Source organism: Macrosteles quadrilineatus, unplaced genomic scaffold (assembly GCF_028750875.1).
Source record: "Macrosteles quadrilineatus isolate MER2022 unplaced genomic scaffold, UCM_ALF_1.0 Scaffold_1__1_contigs__length_201487025, whole genome shotgun sequence".
Taxonomy (NCBI): domain Eukaryota; kingdom Metazoa; phylum Arthropoda; class Insecta; order Hemiptera; family Cicadellidae; genus Macrosteles; species Macrosteles quadrilineatus.
The window spans coordinates 77398838-77419837 of NW_026542594.1; the positions used below are offsets into that span (position 1 = coordinate 77398838).

Below are 21000 nucleotides of genomic sequence, written 5' to 3' on the forward strand. Positions count from 1 at the left end.
AATTGATTTTCCTTTATAATAATAGGAGTAAAATGACTACACAGTATTGTTTCTAAAGTCCATAGTGGAAGTGAAGTTTATTTACAACATCTTAATAAACATAGCAAACACATGGCATACAATATCATACATGACAGCTGCTTTAAACTTGATACCAAGAAGGCAATGATGAACAAGTTTACAAATTCCAACACCCCTCCTTAATCTTGATCCTTCATTGGGGTAAGACCAAGGTCGGTCATGAAACCATCATGCTTGATTTTGCCAAGTGATTTTGTCAAAATGTCCGCAACCATCCTGGAAGTTGGAACGTAATTCAGCACAACTAGTTTTCTCTTGATTATGTCTCTGACAAATAACTGTTTACGAATTATATGTTTGGTCTTGTCATTCACGGTTCTCTTCTGCAAAATCTTCATTGCTGGCATGTTGTCACAATGCAAATTTACATGTTCAAGAAATATTCCCAGCTCTTCCAACAAGTGCTTCAGAAACATTGCTTGCTTGCATGCCTGAACCATTGCTACAAACTCTGACTCTGTTGAGGAATCAGCCATGCATCTCTGTTTCTTACTTCCCCAAGACACAGGACCTCCACACAGTTTAAAAACATATCCGGTAAAACTTTTCCTATCAAAGTTGTTTCCATGACTGGCATCAACAAAACCATGTAGAGGTTCCTCATCAGCAGTGAACGTAATACAATAAGATTTGGTTCTCTCTAAGTATCTTAAAACACGTTTTGCATACTTAAAGTGCTCCTCAGAATGACAGGTGTTATACTGACTCAATGTTGTCACACTAAAAGTAATATCAGGTCTTGTACATACTGACAAATACATAAGACTGCATATCAGCTCCTGATACTGCAAGTTGTTACTGCTTACCTCTGGCTTTTTTGGGTCTAGCCCTTCTTCCATAGGTGTGTTGGCAGGATTACAATCAATCATGTCAAATCGTGTCAAAATCTTCTCAATGTTGATATTATCGAGAATGAAGCTCTCCTCTTCTGCCTCAGGATTCCTGCAAGGTTCATCGAGTTTGGCGGTCTGGATGCTTACTATGGTCTCGACTGGTTGGATAGTTTCATCAACATTTTCTTCACGCCCATTATAAAATAAGTTTTCAAAAAACTTTACATCTCTGGAATAAATTAATCTACGGGGAGACTTAGGACCGACCAATTTGTAACCTTTGACATCCTCACTGTAACCTACAAAAATGTGAGGAACACTCTTATAGTCCAATTTGGCCCTTCTCTCCTTAGGCACATGCACATAGCCTATGCACCCGAAAACTCTAAGGTGACTGAGGTCCACTTTCGATCCAGTCCATTTCTCCTGTGGCGTGACTCCAAAAACAGCTTTTGTAGGACTTAGGTTCTTAAGATAAATAGCTGCCTCCACAGCATAACCCAGTAACCCTTGCTCAAATTTGAGTCACTTAGCATGCTTCTAGCCTTTTCAATAATAGTTCTATTTGAACGCTCCTGCTACCCCATTCTGCTCAGGACTATATCGAGTAGTGACCTGGTGCCTTATTCCAAATCTATTACACACTCCTTCTAGTCTCGCATTCATGTAATCCCCGCCTTCATCTGACCTAACAGTTTTTATAGGCTTGTTGGTCTGATTTTCAACTAAAGTCTTAAACTTAAGAAAACAATCAACTACTTCATCCTTTGATTTCAAGAAATAACCAAAGGTCATTCTAGTGAAGTCATCAATAAGTATATAGATTTAGAAGATACGCTACATGAAACTTTGTCGGCTGAACTCCTCCGCCATTTCTTAACCGATTTTATCCATTGACGTCTCATTGGAAAGAGCTTGTCGCGTAGATTTGCAAACTGGCCTTACATTTTTGAAAAATTCCCTTGGGCTCAACACCCAGTGGCTTTGAAAGTTCCCATTTTATCCTTATGGAGAACATAATTGTTTAAATGTTGTTCTGCTGTATAGTTTAATTGCTGTTATTTATTTTCCAATTCAATGAAACGCATTGAGTGCATTTATTTACTATTTGAGTTTGTGTAAACATAACCCCCAAGAAGGATCGTGTTAGTATGGTTGTATCTTAAATTTGTGTATTTATCGTTGTTTTGTGTCGCTATGACGGATCGTGTTATCATGATTGTAACAAATTTGGGCATTCATCGTAGTTTTGTGTAGCTATAATTTGTTTATTTGTTGTTTTATTCTTTTAAATGCCTCCGACGCGACGACAACGACACATATAGACAGGTGTATTCGTGATAACGACCGCAGGTACAGAACAGTGGCGCGTAATAGGCTTAACTCATCACAGTCAGCACCTGACCCTGGACAATCTCAACTATTAGGTAACAAATGCGCCCTAACACTACCCCAAAACGACTTTTCGTTCTCAATTGGCCCTCTATCGACCTTGGTTGTCTGTCCAGCGAGGCATTTTGAGAAGGAGAAAACCGGCCGGAAAGCTTTAGGTTTATCAATAACGAAGATAAACATGGTCTGTGTTACACACCGGTAATCGTTGAGTTGACTCTTTTAAACTCATTGTAAATATGACTGTTATTCGTTTTGAAATAACTCCTGTAATACTTTGCAATTGCTCGAATTCGAGCAACATGTACACTAGTAATTATAATTTAACTAACAAAAATAGAAAGTCAGGCACTTTTCTTGTTTTAATAATGGCACAACGGGGTTTTACTGACGTAAAACTACATCAAAAGCTTTGTACTTTTATAACGAGTACAATGGTGGAAACCGCATTTAAATCGAATAAGTATCAACAAAGATATAACAGTTTAAAAAAACGAAAACACGTTCTCCCCATACAGTATAAAGTGTGTGGCAGCGGCGGTGGCACGGTTTACACGTTAGGTGGTGGGGGAGCGCCGGACCGATACGTATGTATCTCTGAGCAGTACAGCGAGTACAGCGCGCGATCTAGTTGTAGTAGGCCTAATAGAGATCGATGGATTAGGAAGGTAAAGTTTAGGTTATAATGAACCGACTAATTAATTTATGCTATGGTTATTGGTAACGAAGAAAATACAAAAAATTGTAAATTTAAAATTCTCGTGTAATTCTTATGGAGAATATTGTAAGATGTTCTAGTTTGCTTGTTTATGGATATATTTGATCAAACTTGGCAAATTTATTTATTTTATGCTAAGCTATTAATATTTTACTAAGAAACACACTTTTTTAGTTTCCTTGTAGCAGCAAACCTAGGAACTCGTTAAACCTAATGTTATTCAAATAGATTTGATTGAAAATAAATTCAGACAAATGGAAATTCGCTTAGTTGGCAGGTTTGCTGCGGCGGGGGTATTTAATGTATGTTATGTGTGTTTTTCATAAATATTGACGTGACCAATTCAACAATGGTTTAAATGTCTTCAAGTTTTGACCGATGATGCATTTGCATCGAAACTCTAAGTCCAACGGAGTAGCAGGATCACAAGTCAGTGACAGGTATTTTTACCTTATACAATATTTGTCAACGTGATTCAGGATAAACAACTCAACATGAAGAACCTAAACGGTTTAGTGAGCTCAAAAACTTTAATAGATACAACATAGCGTTCTACGTCCCTTGGTAATGAACCCAATCAAAACTAATATAAATCGATTCCTGTCGGTAACAAATATAACAAAACATAACCATTAATAGAAACCTGTAATAAGGAAAAGAAAGAGGTGATGTTTGAAAATGTATTTCTTAAAAATATACATAGAATGGTTGGTGGGTATGTCAAAATGAAGGCTGTCCTAAATAAAGAAATATAAAAGCTAAAAAATGCATGCGGTACATACTTTTAAATTGTTCTTGTTTAGACTTTACAGTGAATAATCTTATCTCATCTCCTGGGTTATTTTATTTATCGTAGAAAATGTTGGTCTTGGATGAAGTAAAAACGAATCACTCGGATTTGAGTAGTAAATATTTCTTGTTTTGATTAATTTAATTTACGTATTTCAGCTGATTAAATAACGTAAATAAACATTTCAAGCCTAAATTACATGCAGAACGATACATTAGATAGTTTGTATGAAAGACCACTGAAAAATGAGTGATTGGTATATTTTCCACTGGTAAAAAAGCTTTAATTAAACTGCGCCTCATTCGTGAAAATTTGTGAAAAAATAAGGAAGTTATGGTCTGCCAAAAAAAAGTACGATAGAAATTCCTATATAATATATATAGATTGTGTCATGTTTTAAAACAAACAATACGTTATTCCATAATCTACGCTATCGACTTAAGTAGATATTGATCATGTTGTGCATTCTCGCGGCGTTTGGTGGAACCTCAACAACTGTTGGTTATTGCAGTACATAGTACAATAATGTTCAGGGATCCCAGACCAGCGCCATTCGTATGAAAAAATTACTTATAATAACAAATCAACTTAGCTAATAAGTGATAACTCTATTAAATGTTGATATTTTTCCAAAATCCTTTAGGTAAAAGATGATTTTTTTGTACTTACGTGCATTATTAGTACCAACCAATATATTTGTTATGAAACCAATACAAATAAGTTGCACTCAGTCTGCCACCTACCTGTTTCAGGGCAAAGAAAGTTTTCGAGGGAGTTAAAGAGGTCACTGTCGCTAATAAAACCAAAATTTACTCTGCGGGTTCTGGGAAAGTTTCTGTGAACCTTAAAAACTTTGGTGAGAGAGTGATATCGAATGTGACGTATGTACCAGATTTATCTACAAATTTGCTATATGTGAGGAAAATAGCTAGTAAAGGGCAAGCTTTAGTTTTTGATTACAAAGGGTGTACTATTTACTTAAAAGATGGGTTTTCAGTAAGAGGTGAAGTCTGTGGAACTGGAACAAATGTAAACGGACTGTAGCGGTTAGATACGGAGAGTAAATGCAACATTGATCCAAATTATGGCGATTTAGCAGGTGTGTCTACTCAAGTTGACCAGTCAGTTAGTGTGGACCTTCACAATTTATGGCACAGAAGGTTGGGTCACTTGAATCATGTTAGTATGGGTGTTTTGAAAAAGGGGATGGCTTTGGTATTGATTTTCCTAATCAGAAGCCAGAATCTTGCATTCCCTGTGTAGAGGGGAAACACTCGAGAGAATCTTTCCCAACCACTCCAAGTAAGAGAGCTGATACAAAACTAGAGTTAATCCATATGGATGTCTGTGGGCCTATGAATGTTCAGTCTCTTCAAGGTAATCGCATACTATACATACTATACACAAGTAGCCTAAGTCTGAATAAAAACTACCTAAAATAAAACTATATTAATAAATAAAATTCACAGTAACATAATATATCTTTGGTATCCTGACATCGTTAAACGAATCGTCCATGACTATGATTTACAGTATATCAATTTCACTGCATCAAGTGTTAAATAAATAAGTAAACAAAGAAAAATAAAAACAATACTTTTTTTAAACAGCCGTTTGGTTAAAAAACATTCATTTGAATAAAAGAACTGGTCACGTCATTTTGAAGGAATTTACGCTAGTAAAGAATTGTCTATTTTTATTATCCATACCGTTAGCAGTACTAATATCCTTGATAACTAACTACCCTCGTTGAATCAATGTACATCATAATTTCATGTTCATTTATTCAAACTACATTTAGTTGAACTAAAAGTGATATTTTGCCTACATCTGCTTCACTGCTCCCCCAAACGTAACCCCACACATGACACACGCCAAACAAATTTTTAGATTTCATAAAGGGATGATAAGTTTAATTGCAGTATCCTAGGTCAATGATGAAGTTGTATTCAATATATATATATATATCATCCATCTGTTTATCTCTGGATGAAACCCATATGAGGTTGTGGTGGTAATTTAAAATCATGATTCCTGGTGGTGATTGATCTCCTTTTCAGGCCTAGGAATTAAAAAAATGTAAACATTGTTATTTTCCTACTCTTTTCTCAAACAGTTGAGCAGTAAAATAATTTGCATATCCTTTTCTCCTAGGGCCTGGATTTGTATACAGCAGGTCTTACTTATCTCTGTGGTCTAATTTATCTCTATTACTCTTACTTACTTACTATAATCAATGACACAATTATAGAGAAAATAAAATAACCTCATTCTTCTATAGAGTATTTATATATTTAAAGTAGATTAAAGTAAATTATAATTTTCAAAACAACCCAAAGATTTTAATGATTGCTTTAAAAATAATTTGAACATCCAGTATTTTACTATGTATATTTAATCAATTTGTCATCCTCTTACCGAAGAATTTAACGTATAAATGATAATAGCATTACATTACACATAGTATATATAATTCAACCCTACGTATGTATTTTCATTTTTATGCAAATGCTGAATTTGCGCCAAAAACGCTTAATGTTTACAGCTGTTATGTTAAGCAAATTATATTATGCCAAAAGCTAGTTTAGAATGTTAGCGTCGTCTGCTAGACTTTTTTAAAATTAAAATTTAATTTCTAAAAAAACTAGAACCCTAAACTAAAACTATGGCTTCGACATTCCCTAGTTCTTAAAATATTTTGAGAACTAGGGATGAATGATTTTTTGTTGAAAGAAAGATAATATTATCTTTCTTAACAACACAAAACTATAACACAAAGATCATGAAAATCCGTCAAGTGGTTTATTCAGAATCGTGAAATAAAAAAAACCCTGTCACGTTTTAATATATACGAGGTGTTAGCCCGTCCTACCTACGTACGGGAATTCAGTAGTCAGTTAAAACAGTGTACAATTCAGATCAGCTAGTTTACACATATAAAGACAAAGTTTCTTGCAGTTTTAATGTGAAAAATCCTCTTGTAAACAAATGTTGTGTGACCAAATAAGTTTTTATTCCATCATAGGCCTATACGATATGCATTTTAAATCCGATAATTTTACAATAAAACAGCAATTCTGCAATTTTTACGATGTGAAAAGCGTTGAAGTGAGATTTGCAGCAGATTCGCACAGACGCGCCGTGATTATAAGTAGCCTACGGTAGAGAGAGTAATAGTCAATTGAGAAGTGTATAGACTTAGTCAACGATACCACCTTCCATAGCATACCTGCCTCTTCCTTAATTATTATCACCACAATACAACTATTATACACAATTTCCAGTAGGTCTGAATAGAAACGACCTAAAATAAAACGATAATATCCAATAAAATTCATAGTACACATAATTTAACTTTGGTGTCCTAACATCAAAACTAATCGTCACACCTATCCTTTATATCATTTCACTGCATTAATTGTTAAATAAATAAGTGTAAACAAAGAAAATTAAAATAATAACAGTTTGTTTTGAAACAGCTGTTTGGTTCAAATAACATTCATTTGAAAAAAAAGAACTGGTCACATGTAGCAGGAATATAAAAAGTAAACACGCTAGTAAAGCTAATGACGTAATTGTCAATGTTCATTATCCATACCGTTATCAGTTCTATCCTTGATAATTACCCACCCTCATTGAATAAATGTACATCGTAATTTCCCATATTAGTTAATTTAAACTACAATATATTCATAGTTGAAATAAAAGTGATATTTTCACGTTTGGGGGCGCTGATATAGGCACCCCCAAACGTAACCACAACCATAGATAAAACATACTCCCTTAGAACTGAACACGATTTCATAAAAGCAGGATGGGTTCTCTAATTGCAGTACCCTAGGTCAATGTTGACGTTGTGTTCAATCTATGCCATCCATCTGTTTATCTTTGTATAAAACCCGGCTGAGGTTGTGGTGGTAATTTTAAATCGTGATTCCTGATTATTCTTGATCTTCTTTTTATGACATCAATATTTCCGGGCTTAATCCAAGCAAAGTTAAAGCAGACAAACATTAATTGTAAACAGAAAGCTACCATGAAGAATTAAAAATATGTAAACATTGTTATTTTTCTATTCTTTCCTTGAAAAGTGGAGCAGTAAAATAATTTGCAATTATCCTTTTTCATTAAGACTCGTGTACAGTTCCTCGATTTGTACTGAGGTTTAATTAATTTTGGTCTAAACTATTTTAAACTGTGGACTAATTATCTCTACTAATCTTACTTATTTCCTATAATCAATGACAAAATAAGAGTAAATAAAATAACCTCATAGTTCCATAGTTTATATTTAACCAGCTGTTAAAACAAATTATAATGCTCTAAAAAAACTAATCGGAAACAAATCGAAGATTACACAGATTGCTTTAAAAAATAATTTGAACATCCTAGTATTTTACTATGTATATTTAATTAATCTGGCATCCTCTTACAGAAGAATTGAACGTATCAATGATTAGCATTACACATAGTATAAATAAGTCAACCCTAAGTATGACCATAGACTAACCAACACAAGTAGACTTCTCATCCCATTGTAAATTTTGAAGCACGTTTTTCGTGTCTAGTTCATGTACGTGACACATGGGCGCTAGTGTTGACGAAACTTTGTTTCTATTATTTTAGGGTTAATTTCTTGATTTGTGCTTTACTGTTTGGTTATATAACTAGGGGACAGGTTATTGTTTATGATTAGATCGTATTATTTGGTTAAACGAGGTTTTAAATGGCTGTAATAACGGGAAAAAATTGTAAACAAAACACGACCTCTACAGAAAACCGTACAGAACTAACAATAAAATTGTCTTCAGCTGTTCCATAAGGATGAGAAATCTACTAAGGGAGTATGTTTTATCTATGGTATGACTTTACATTTTTATCTAAATGCTGAATTTGTGACACAAAAGCTGAATATTTACAGCTGTTATGTTAAGTAAATTATTTTATGCCAAAAGCTAGTTTAGAATCTTAGCGTCGGCTGCTAGACTTTTTAAAAATTAAAACTTAATTTCTAAAAAACTGGGACCCTAAACTAAAATTATGGCTTCGACATTCCCTAGTTCTCAAAATTATCTTTCTTTCAACACAAAAATCATGAAAATCCGTCGAGTGGTTGGTTCAGAATCGTGAAATAAAAAAACACTGTTTCGTTTTAATATTATAGATATCTATATCCATACTATTATATAAAAATCTAGTGGTGTCTGTCTGTATATTTGTTACTAATAGGCGCATAAACTACCGAACTGGCTGGGCTTAAATTATACAAAAATATAGCTACCATACCAAGGACCTTTATAGGACTATTTACGTCTTTATAGGACTTCGATACTAACCGTGGGCTTTGCCCCTTGGCTTTAAAAGTTCTGAGGTCTGAGGTGAGGATTTTAAAACTAAATATTGATTGGTCTCCATGGCTGCCATGAGAACACATAAAATGTTTGCAATTTGCTATGCCACCCAAATGTAAACTAACATGTTTACATGTTTACGGGGTGTTTCCACCAAAATTAACTTCCTTTTCCGGCAACCTGACGTCATCGCTGCCCACTTGATCGTCGTTGATCCATCAGCTGCTGTCGGCTGGAGCTCGAGATGTCAGAGAAGCTATGTAAACTAATAAACAAACATTAATCAAATGTAACAAATAAATATGTTTATGATTATTTAGTTTGTTGTGTTATATTTACATGGCTATCCCTTTGTTTGTGAAATAGATGTAAATTTATAACTGTTATTGTGTCGCTGAAATATGTACAATGGATAACCTAACCTAAATGGTATTACATTAGTAATTTATAGAACATTAAGCAATATTTAAAACATTAAAATGTGAAATAGGCCTACTTTTATTACAATTTATCTAACAAAAACCTAACCTAGCCTAGGCATAACATAGCCTAAAATGGTTGAAACATTACAGCGCCAAAGTATAAACCGTACGACAAAGTATAAACCATACGGCAAAGTATAAATATGCAGCAATTAGCAGCTTTATGTACTATAAACAGTACAAGGAAGCCAACTTTGTCGGGTGACTGTAGGAAAAATTATTTGTCTTTTTATTTTATTTTATTATTTTTTAAGCTTTTTAATAAGGTCTTGAGAGAAATTTGAAAATTTTGTGTTTTGAGGGTAAAAAATGAGAATACCTCCGCCACAGCAAACCTGCAGACTAAGCTAATTTCATCTTGTCTGATTACAAATTTACTAAAATATTTCCATAAATAAGACATATTTATTCTCAACTAGCTGCTGTACCCGTGCTTCGCATTGGAGAGGACACTGAAGCGAAAAATTTGATCTTAAATTCTGTTGTATAAAATAGTTACACATTCCCCTTTGGTTTCAGGAACATAACTCAATCGAAACTCTTAGTTTGAAAAAATATATTTCTTTAAGGCTAGGATAACTTATAAGGCTACCTACGACGTATGTACGAATCAGGAGGCGCTGATGCATTTATTAAACTAATGTACCCATACGATTCAATTTTCAAATGATAAGCTTACTTAAACATTTATTTCTTTGAAAAACGTATATATAAAGTATATAAGGAAAAATAATCACACAACATAAGGCACTGTAGTAACGCAAAATAAAAAGTATGTATTGATTTCACATATAATTGATATGCTTTTAACCGTAGCTACTGAGCTTTTTCCAAAGTGCAATCTTTACCTGATAACCAAAAATAAACTAATGAAAACTTGTATTACCTTTTGTTAGAAAGCCAACCACTATTATCGTTAATCAGGGCACAAATTTCATCAATTTAAATATAAATCAACAACATAATCCATAACAGTTATTATTTTAACTCGTTTCTTAGTTCAAAACTTGTATGTATTTGCAATAATTTACATAATTTAAAACATTGAGTTAAGAAACATAGTTACTTTACAGATATTTAATTGATTTTAGAAACAAAAGTGAATTGTGTGCAGCTTAGTTTTGTGACTTTCTCCATAGTCATTTTGAAGCAGTGGTGTAAAAAAACTACCAAAGGAGGTTTCTGTAAATGTAAAACAGCGAATGTGAAGTTGATGATATAAGAAAATATACGTAGGCTAGTAGCTACCTCTGGTCAGAATAAAAGTAGGTATAGTTAGGGGTGTATGATGCAGCATATTTTTTTCGATTCGATGCATCAATGCGATTCAAAGAATTTCGATTCGAATCGATGTGATTCGATTCGATGCAGCACGGCATGATTTTCTTTAAAAATTAAATACAACATGTGTTTCTGTAATGGATCCTTTACCTTAAAAAAATGAAGTAAAAAATGTACTAAATAAAATTATGAACAAGAGGATAGTAGCTGACCTAACCTCAATAATGGACACTGCTAACTTTATGGTTGGCCTAAGGAAATTCACCCTTCACTAACAATTAGAATAAGCCTATATATCAATAAAGCAATCATTAAGTTTATTATTATTGACCTGTATTAAATAAAATAGAGTTTATTTTATGATGTAGTAAATGTGAACATGTGAAAATTGTAACAAATTTAATTTTCAATTTAATTTAATTTAATTTAGTTTAATTTAATTTTCACATTTATATTTGTTGGCTTTCAATACTTCTGGATCATTCTTAAATCAGGACGAACCAAAAAAGTTGATAACCAGTGTTTACTGTCTATTTGATACATTATTGCATGCTATGAATAAATAGATGTGAAATTAAAAATAAAGATTGAAATTAATAAAAGTGTGTGTAAGTGTAAACTAAAAAGTTCAAAGAGATCAGTGAGGCCTACCAAAAAGATAATAAGATAGTTATTAATTAGAACTTAAATAATATATAATGTCATTTTCTCACTATTTATATCTTCAACATTTGTTAAACTGTGAAAATTAGTCACTAAGTCTAGCTGAAAACACATTAATAAATTACAATATCTTTTAAATACAGAATAATGAAATAAATCACATTTTAAAAACATTTCATTTCCTAACTTTTTCCCTTGAACAGGGTGAGGAGGCCAACATTTTTTTACTGATTACTAGCTGTTGTACCCGTGCTTCGCAACGGAAAGGACACTGAAGCGAAAAAATTTGATCTTGATTTCTGTTGTATAAAATAGTTACACATTCCCCTTTGGTTTCAAAACATAACTCAATTGAAACTATTAGTTTGACAGATATCTTTCTTTAAGGCTAAGCTAACTTATAAGGCTACCTAGTACGAAATATGAGGCGCTGATGCATTTATGGAAATGATGTACCCATACGATTCAATTTTCAAATGATAAGCTTTCTTAAACATTCAGTTCGTTCATAAACGTACATAAAATAAATAAGGAAAAATAATCGAACAACATAAAGCACAAAGCAAAAAAACTGTTTATATTGATTTCACATATAATTGATATACCGTGGCTAATGAGTTGTTTTCAAAGTTCAATCTTTACCTGCAGATCAGTGTGTATATATCACAATAATAAGCAAAAATAAACTAATGGAAAACTTTTATTACCTTTTGTTAGAAAGCCTACCACTATTATTGTTAATCAGGGCACAAACTTAACAAATTTAAATATAAATCAACAACGAAATACATAACAGTAATTATTTTAACTCGTTCCATAGTTCAAAACGTGTATGTATTTGCATTAAATTACATCATTATTTTAAAACATCAAGTAAAGAAACATAGTTACGTAACAGATTTTATATACAAAAGTGAATTGCTCGCAGCATAGTTTTGTGTTATTTTCCATGATAAAATTAAAGCAGTGTTGTTAATATACAACTACTAAGGAGATTTCTGTAAATTTAAAAAAAGTGAATGTGAAGTAGATGATAGAAGAAAATATAATTAGTAGCTGCTACCTCTGGACAGTATAAAAGTAGGTATGGTTGAAATTTAGTTTGTAAATTGAATTAAAACACAAATAAAAGTGTAACATTGAGTCATTTAAATTTTTAAAACTGCACCAGTACATATTTCTTAGGTTTTTTTTTTAATCTATTAAAATCCCGATCCAAACATTTGTTTATCACTTCAAATTTGTAAACATAAAGCTACCATATCAAAATTATTCGAAAATATTATAGATTGTAATGATCCTTCTGTTTCCATGAAAATAAGTATATTTCCATAAATATATTAATCAAACTATTCTCATGATCATAAAACTTTAGAATCTTGGGAGCAGGAGCTGTACCTCTTAACCTCTGCTGTTTGAACTGTCAAATTATAGTATTTACAGCTGACTTCAATTAATACTTTTTACTATTTTACATTCTTACAAAATTTAAACATTGAAACTTTGGAAGCCCATGGGGCGTAGCCCGAGGGAAATATAATAACAGGAATAGGCCTATATGTTTTGTTAAACAGGTATATAAGCTACCTTCATTCAAAATTTTATTTCAATCGGTTCAGTGGTTCTTGCGTTGAGGTCCCTAGAGGCCAAAAACACCATCCGTTCATATATATATATTTTATATAATATATAAATATATAATATATAAATATATATAAAGGGTGAGTTTTAAATGAGTTCCCCCCCTACTTTTTTCTACATTTCTTAATATATCAACTCCGGACCAGGTCAGATCATTGTAGAGTATTAAGTACTTCATTTTGACTGGGTATAAATTTTTGGCCGCCATCTTGGATCCGCCATATTGGATACAAGGTTTTTTTTCAAATGTAAAGGTAGGGTTGTGACAGATTATTCCAAACTAGAATTTAACGCTGATCACAATGCCACAAATAGTTTTAAAATATCTTTATCCGTTCTAAAGTTATAAGGACTTTTCATAACTTAATTTTTAGCCCATTTTAACATTGTGCATTTACAAACTAACACCATAATCTCAAAATAGTGCTAGATAAAGATAAGTATATACCACCATTCATTGTCGACCTATTTTCACTTGGTTATGACGGATGTATTTTTTCGGCCGCCATCTTGGATCCGCCATTTTGAAACGTGACAAATTAATTTAAATATGAAGGTGGTGTTGTGACCCATCATTTTGAACTAACTTTTTATGCTGAACTCAATGCCGCAATCAGTTTTTCATTTGCATGTTTGGTTATTGAATTATTGAAATTCTAAATAAGATAATTTTAATATTTCATCAAGAAAGCTTGATAACCAAAAACGGATTGCGGCATTGAGTTCAGCATAGAAATGTAGTTGAAAATGATGGGTCAAAACACCACTTTCATATTTAAATTAATTTGTCACATTTCAAAATGGCGGATCCAAGATGGCGGCCGAAAAAATACATCCGTCATAACCAAGTGAAAATAGGTCGACAATGAATGGTGGTATATACTTATCTTTATCTAGCACTATTTTGAGATTATGGTGTTAGTTTGTAAATGCACAATGTTAAAATGGGCTAAAAAATAAGTTATAAAAAGTCCTTATAACTTTAGAACGGATAAAGATATTTTAAAACTATTTGCGGCATTGTAATTAGCGTAAAATTCTAGTTTGGAATAATGGGTCACAACCCAACCTTTACATTTGAAAAAAAACTTTGTATCCAGTATGGCGGATCCAAGATGGCGGCCAAAGATTTATACCCAGTCAAAATAAAGTACTTCCTACTCTACAATGATCTGACGTGGTCCGGAGTTGATATCTTAAGAAATGTAGAAAAAAGTAGGGGGGGAACTCATTTAAAACTCACCCTGTATATATTATATATGTGTGTGTCCGTTAGCGCGATAACTCGAGCAAAAATGATCCGATTTTGATGAAATTTGGTACAAACGTGTAAACCTACGTTTATTCGAACGAGTTCCCGAACCAACATGATCGGACCATGGGAACGGGGGTTTATGGGGGCTTTTATGGGGTAAAAATGGGTTTTTCCCATTTTTGACCCAAAAAATGTAAAATTTTGCAATTTCTTTCTAAACTATTTTGTAGAGCTTAAAAAAAAAAATTATTTAGTATATTGAAGCGTTATAATGCGCCTAATGGTTACCGAGAATATTCCAAAAAATTGTAAATTTAAAATTCCCATGTTATTCTTATGGAGAATAAGTAAACTGTTGTAGTTTGCTTGTTTATAAACATATTTTGCCCAAATTTGGAAAATGTTTTTATTTCTTACTAACTATTAACATTTTACATAAAAAAACACTTTTACCCTCCCTGTTGCAGCAAACCTAAGCATGTTTTAAACTGATTCTATTTAAATAGGGAATAAATGTGATATTTTTAAGGAGACATTTTAGTGTAAATCCATTCAGGGAAATGGAAATTTGCTTAGTCTGCAGGTTTGCTGCGGTGGGGGTATTTATATATTAGTATAGACAACAAAAATTATCAAATCATAATTTCACGAAAGCCGCTGATGAGTGAGCTGTGACCAGCAGACAGTAAAGAATAACGTCACTACCACAACAACTCAACTCTACTGGTTTAGTGTGAAGTTAAGCACCCCCTCCCCTGTCTAACGTGACAAGGGGTAGGAAAAGAGAAAGTTTGTCAGAATGGCAGACTTGCCCTTTGTAAAGTCTGGTTCACATGCCCTCCCTCACCCTCAGTCGCTTGCATAATTCTACTAAACAAAAGTTTCTGAGTGTTAATTTTAAAATTAATGTTTGAATTCAATGACTAAAGCATAGATCTGATAGAACTTTACTCTAATTTATAAATGGGCTTATCAGAATTTATCAGCCATTTGCCAGTTTTTTACTTTCTCCCTCTATACCATATGGAGAAAGTATTGTTTTCGTCAAAATTTTCGAGTTTGAGTTATGAGTGGATATATTCGTTTTGGGTCCCCCTGGACCCAAAAAAGTGGTTTTCGAAGTGATGTGTGTGTGTGTGTGTCTGGATGTGTACAGAGCTAGAGACTACACCTGTGGTCCGATTTCGATGAAATTTGGTATGTAGGTTCTAATCCATGGTATCTCCAGGCGTTTTTTTCCTTTTTTTGAAATTTTTATTTTTAATGGGGATTTTCTCATAAAAACCCATAAAAAAACGGAAAAAATCGGATTTTCTCAAAAATGGCCCGAACGAATTTGATAACAATTTAGTATGTTGTAGCCCTTTAAATTCTGAATAAAATGGTACAAATCCCATTTCTGTAAAAATTACGGTTCAAAAGTTATTGTAAATTATGTTATTTTCCCATAAAATAATGGAAAAATCGGATTTTCACAAAAATGGCCCGAACGATTTTGATAAAAATTTAGTATGTTATAGTCCTTTAAATTCTGAACAAAATTGTACAAATCCCATTTCCGTATATTTACTCTCACGGCTTACACATGATAAAGGTTGTTGACAAACTTATGGGAGAAAGTATGTGTCAGAATGCTGATACAGTTTATTTCTTCTTTACTTTTATATGTAAAGATATCTTTTAATTTAGCCTACAAGAAAAAAAGAATATGTTTTGTTTGGGACTTAAATCTCCTTAATAAAAGAGAAAAGACTGTATGTTTGATACAATTAATTTCAACAAGTTAATGTGCAACTATGGGACAATTTTTTCTAAAAAAATAACAGTCTACAGTGTAAAAGAATTGTGTGCACTGTGCAGCAAAATATGTTTATTCGGGTGCTTTTAACAAACGTTCCACAGTTTTAATTAATAACAAAAGTGTTTATGTTCCTGATGATACCAAGAGCAAGGCTGGGCAGAATGGATTCACTGTGAACCAGCCGGGTACGTAACTACAACCATAGATAAAACATACTCCCTTGTGTTGGTTAGTCTATGCTACAACTTCAACTTCCTTCCGTGCGTGAAGGGGTGGCAACGATCGATTGGAACAATCGATGTTTTGACCCAAAAATATTCATATTGATATATAATCGGAAAAATAGATGTTTTATTAAAATATTATGTAAAGCCATATGTCAAGATTTAGTTAACTGACATAATTGAACGTCAAATCTAGGTCTTTGTAAGACAAAAGAAAATCACACCGTTTTAAACTTGTAACCTAATTTTATACTCATTATAAACAAACACATCCTACATATCGGTTCTCGATATATTTTTTTTGTGAGAAAGAGAATGTTTTAATATACCAATTTTTACAATAATTTTACAGATAAAATATTGAAAGAAAGGTCGTCGTCTGCGGGTGAGGAACCAATGATGCTGGCGACATTTCCCTTTTGTATGGCCATGGCAATTCTTTGAACTAGGTGGCTCCTCCCTTTATAGTCAGTCACCTGTTTTTTCTATTAGTTTGCGACCACTAACCAGGTATATAAGCTACCTATATACAAAATTGTATTTTATCAGTTCAGTGGTTCTTGCGTTATTAAGTAACAGACAGACACACAAACACACACCATCTCATTGTTATATATTAGTATAGATTTAAATAACATTACTTTACTGTAGATTTAACGAGTGCTTAAGTTTGCTGCTATGGAGAAGGTAAAAAGTGTTTTTAGTATAGGATTTTTTAGTGTGTCAATAGTATAGGATGCAATAAATAAATTTGCCAAATTTTATCAATTTATATCCATAAACAAGTTAACTACAACAGTTTAATTTTCTCCATAAGAATACCATGGGTAATCGGACATACAGACAGACATAGCTTGTATTAGAGTATAGGATGGTTATATTTTGGCAGTAGAATGTTAAACGTAACCCGAGTCCACAACAATATAAATACCATCCAGTGAAACCATGGAGGTGGAACACAATACTCTCAAAAACTTAAAATATGGAATCGTGGAAAAGTCAGAAAAAAAACAATAATAAAGAAATCAGTATATTTGTGTGAATTTAAATTTAACTTTTCAATCAACACAAAGATATTTATAGAATTAAACTAGAAAATAAACAAACAAAAATCTTGAACAAAATTACAAGATAGACGTCTTGTGCAAAATAACACAAAAATAATAAACATATTTCTTGTAAACTAGATACAACTTAGGTAATGGGGCTGTAATAAAATTATAAGGTGATATATATGTCTATGTCTATAATAGCTATATAAATGAAAGATTTTTTGCAGTCCAATAGACTGATCTAGGCTAATATAGCTATATTTTATATTTAATAGCTAAGGCAGCTTTGTTATTAGGAATTAGTTACATACTAATAAGATGTTTAATTAAATGAAGTATACAGTACACTTCCGACTAACCGAGGTTGTTGGGACCAAAACTAACCTCGGTTACCAGGAATCTTGGATAACACAGAGGTTGCATAGATTTTGAGGTTAGGGTTACGTTATCTTATTATGAAGTCAAATCAAATATTTCTTTAACATCACATAGCGAATGAAAAGTGATAATATGTAATTTTAATACAACTTTTTTTCCAAATAACGTAGAATTATAAAAAAAAATAACACAACAGACATGCTCAACACTTCATTAATCGTCTTAATCTTGAATTTTTAAACCCAGTATTATTAGACATCATGATAAACCAATAGAGTGCATAATTTAAAACAAAACACTAAGGTGGATCTTTCTAGTTCAAAAAGTATAAAATTATATTTTGTTTAAGTTTGACCTGATCTATAACTTGATACAATCATGTCTACATCAAAACATCGTAATCAAGAAGACTGACACTGCTATTGTTTATGTTCTGCAGACGGCTCGTCCAGTCTAGTTTGCCGTCGGTAGCCAGCCAACCTAGTACAGTGTAATTATAATTTTTAAACTTATTTCGGTTCATTCTAATGTTAAAACATTATTCCTATATATTTATCTAGGTATTCGTTTAAATAAATAGTAAATACATTTTTTTTGTTTACATTTCTGTGAACGGACATATACTATAATAAAGTAATTATTGTTTTCCTAATAAAAATAAAAGTATATATTAAGCAAAAAAATTACCTTGGATAATCGAGAGTGTACTGTTCCTACATTGCCAACATTTAATATAAGTCTGTATCACCGAAGCTGTCTCCTGCCCCTCAGGCTACATGGGATTCATCCAAGCCTTAGTTTTATTACTTAGTCACTCTTTAGCTTTCTCACTAACTCCAGTAACAATTTCCCACAGGTTAAGACTTCCAAAACTTTATACAGAATTTGATATGTACATAAAAAGATAAGACCATTGATACTTAACACAAGCTAATCTTATTAGGAAAAAATAAATAACAGAAATATGAAAGAAAATTTTTTCTTTAAGTTGAAAACTTTACTCTAGACTGTCTGTTTCTTAATCAAATTTGCCATATCTATGATTTTGGAAATAATGACTTTTGAATAGAAAGTTACTGGAACTAGAGGAAAAGCTAACGGTGACTAATTAGGGCAAGGGGGCAGAGTTCCGGTTTTTGGCCCTGGCCAGTCTCAGGTGGGTCAGGAGACAGCTTTGATCATAAATCATAAAGTGGTTTACCTTTCAAATTGTTGAACAAATAATCAAGATATTGAAATATAATACAAACATCAAAATGTAAAAAGATTGCTATAAGCTAATCATGTAAACACTTCCTAATATCTATGAAAATCAGGGTACAAGTCAAAAGTCAAGTAAAAAAACACATCATAAAGTATTGTCTGTTCCAACAATATTAGTAATTAGGAGTAGTTTGTACAATAAAAATGATATCTTAAAGAGTAAGATTTGGATAAAAAGTATCTATCTAGTGATCCTAATAAACTGACCACTAGTACACTGTAGGCCTAATCGTAATCAAGGACTGACTCAATAATTTAACTTAGTTTGTGTAAAGTTGAAAAACTTGATAGTAAAAATACCTCGATAAATTACACAAAACTATTTAATATATACAGTAAATTGTGAAGTTTTCACTGGAGACCATCATACACAACTCTTTACAAAGCCGGAATAACAAAAAAATATTTCACTGGTATAAAAAAACCCTACAGTATAATAGGACTTTCAGTCTTATATAACAATGAAAATTGAGAAATATAAAAATGGCACATAAGTATAAAAATCAAACAACTACTCATGTCTTGTATTATTGAGTATTAAAACTAGCACCGCGATCAGTTACCATTTATTGCACCCCATAAAAGGTTTTAAGGCAGTAACTTAGACACTATCTTAGAGTTAGAAGATAGGTACACAAATTACATTTATCTGCTACCAAAGGCCATTATTTGCTCCACATAACAAACCATAAAATATCATTATTATTTTTATACACCTTAGAGCTGACAAAAGTTTGTTAAGTCAAATAAATAATAAGAAAGTTTACACCAGGAAGTCACCTAGCTCAAAATAGACTTTCAGTCTTTATAACAATAGAAATAATAAATCACAAGTATGGTATACAAAGTTGAGTAGGTATACAACAATTAGCAAGTAAAGCAAACTTGTCTAATTTATCTAAACCTAATCACCGAGTTTATTATGACACAACACTAAATAAAATGCTACTGAGATATGAAAATATTCATAGAAGATACCATAAAGTAAATATTATCAATGTATATCCAAAAATGTTTGTAACAATTACAACAAAACAATAGGTATATAAATCAATCTGATTGCACAAAATGTGGTGTTTTAACACCACCTGGTAGGGTGAATCAACTAGTTACTCTTTGGTTTAAACAACTTCATTCATTATGTTGGTATGGAGAACAAAATGGTTCACCTTTGGATTGATGTGGCTCATGTTGAAAACTAAACATTGACGTCGAGTGATGATGTGTACAGGGCTGTAGGTTAGAGGATAAACTTCCCCTGCATACTGCAACGGGACCCCATCGGGCCTCAGCACCTCACAGGCCACACTGGACTTGTAGTTCAAGTCGTCGTTGACATACTAAACATGACAAAATCAAAATTACTACTATGGCTTGTAGTACAATGTAATGTATACCAAACATGGTACAGCAGTAGAGAGTTTTAAGATTTACTGATTTGTCTCTAGGGCAACAAAAGAAAGGTGGCTACCACTGTTTTCTATAGGTATGCAGAAGATAATAATGTGGTTTGGTAAAGTATTTTACTTGGTACAGATTCAATAGCCTACAATAATTAAGAAATACAAAAAATAAAATGATCTGTTACAGTAATTTTTAGTTAACGTGTGAATTAAAATATCATAAAACCTAAAAAGACAACTGATTATTATAATAAGAAACAGGGACAAGATCAATTTGCAGGTAATATTGTAAAACACAGTAGTTTAGCAGCCAACAAAGTCAGCTATGAGAAAGAAAGAAACAAAGAACTGCCGACATTGACACAGTCCTCAGCAAGGAGTGTCTCATTCGT

General features: G+C 32.4%; 2 protein-coding genes across 2 annotated transcripts in view; one reads left to right on the forward strand and one right to left on the reverse strand.

Annotated features, from left to right (window-relative positions):
* The window catches only part of LOC128983635 (Kv channel-interacting protein 1-like), a 756268-nt gene that overhangs the window by 252413 nt on the left and 482855 nt on the right, over positions 1-21000 (forward strand). The gene's annotated exons all lie outside the window — the stretch shown is intronic.
* LOC128983633 (uncharacterized) overlaps positions 17527-21000 on the reverse strand; it is a 30517-nt gene continuing 27043 nt past the window's right edge. The window contains exon 4 of the mRNA XM_054402996.1: positions 17527-20545. Coding sequence (XP_054258971.1) covers positions 20327-20545 — 219 coding nt within the window. The 3' untranslated portion in view covers positions 17527-20326. The remainder of the gene's footprint in view (positions 20546-21000) is intronic.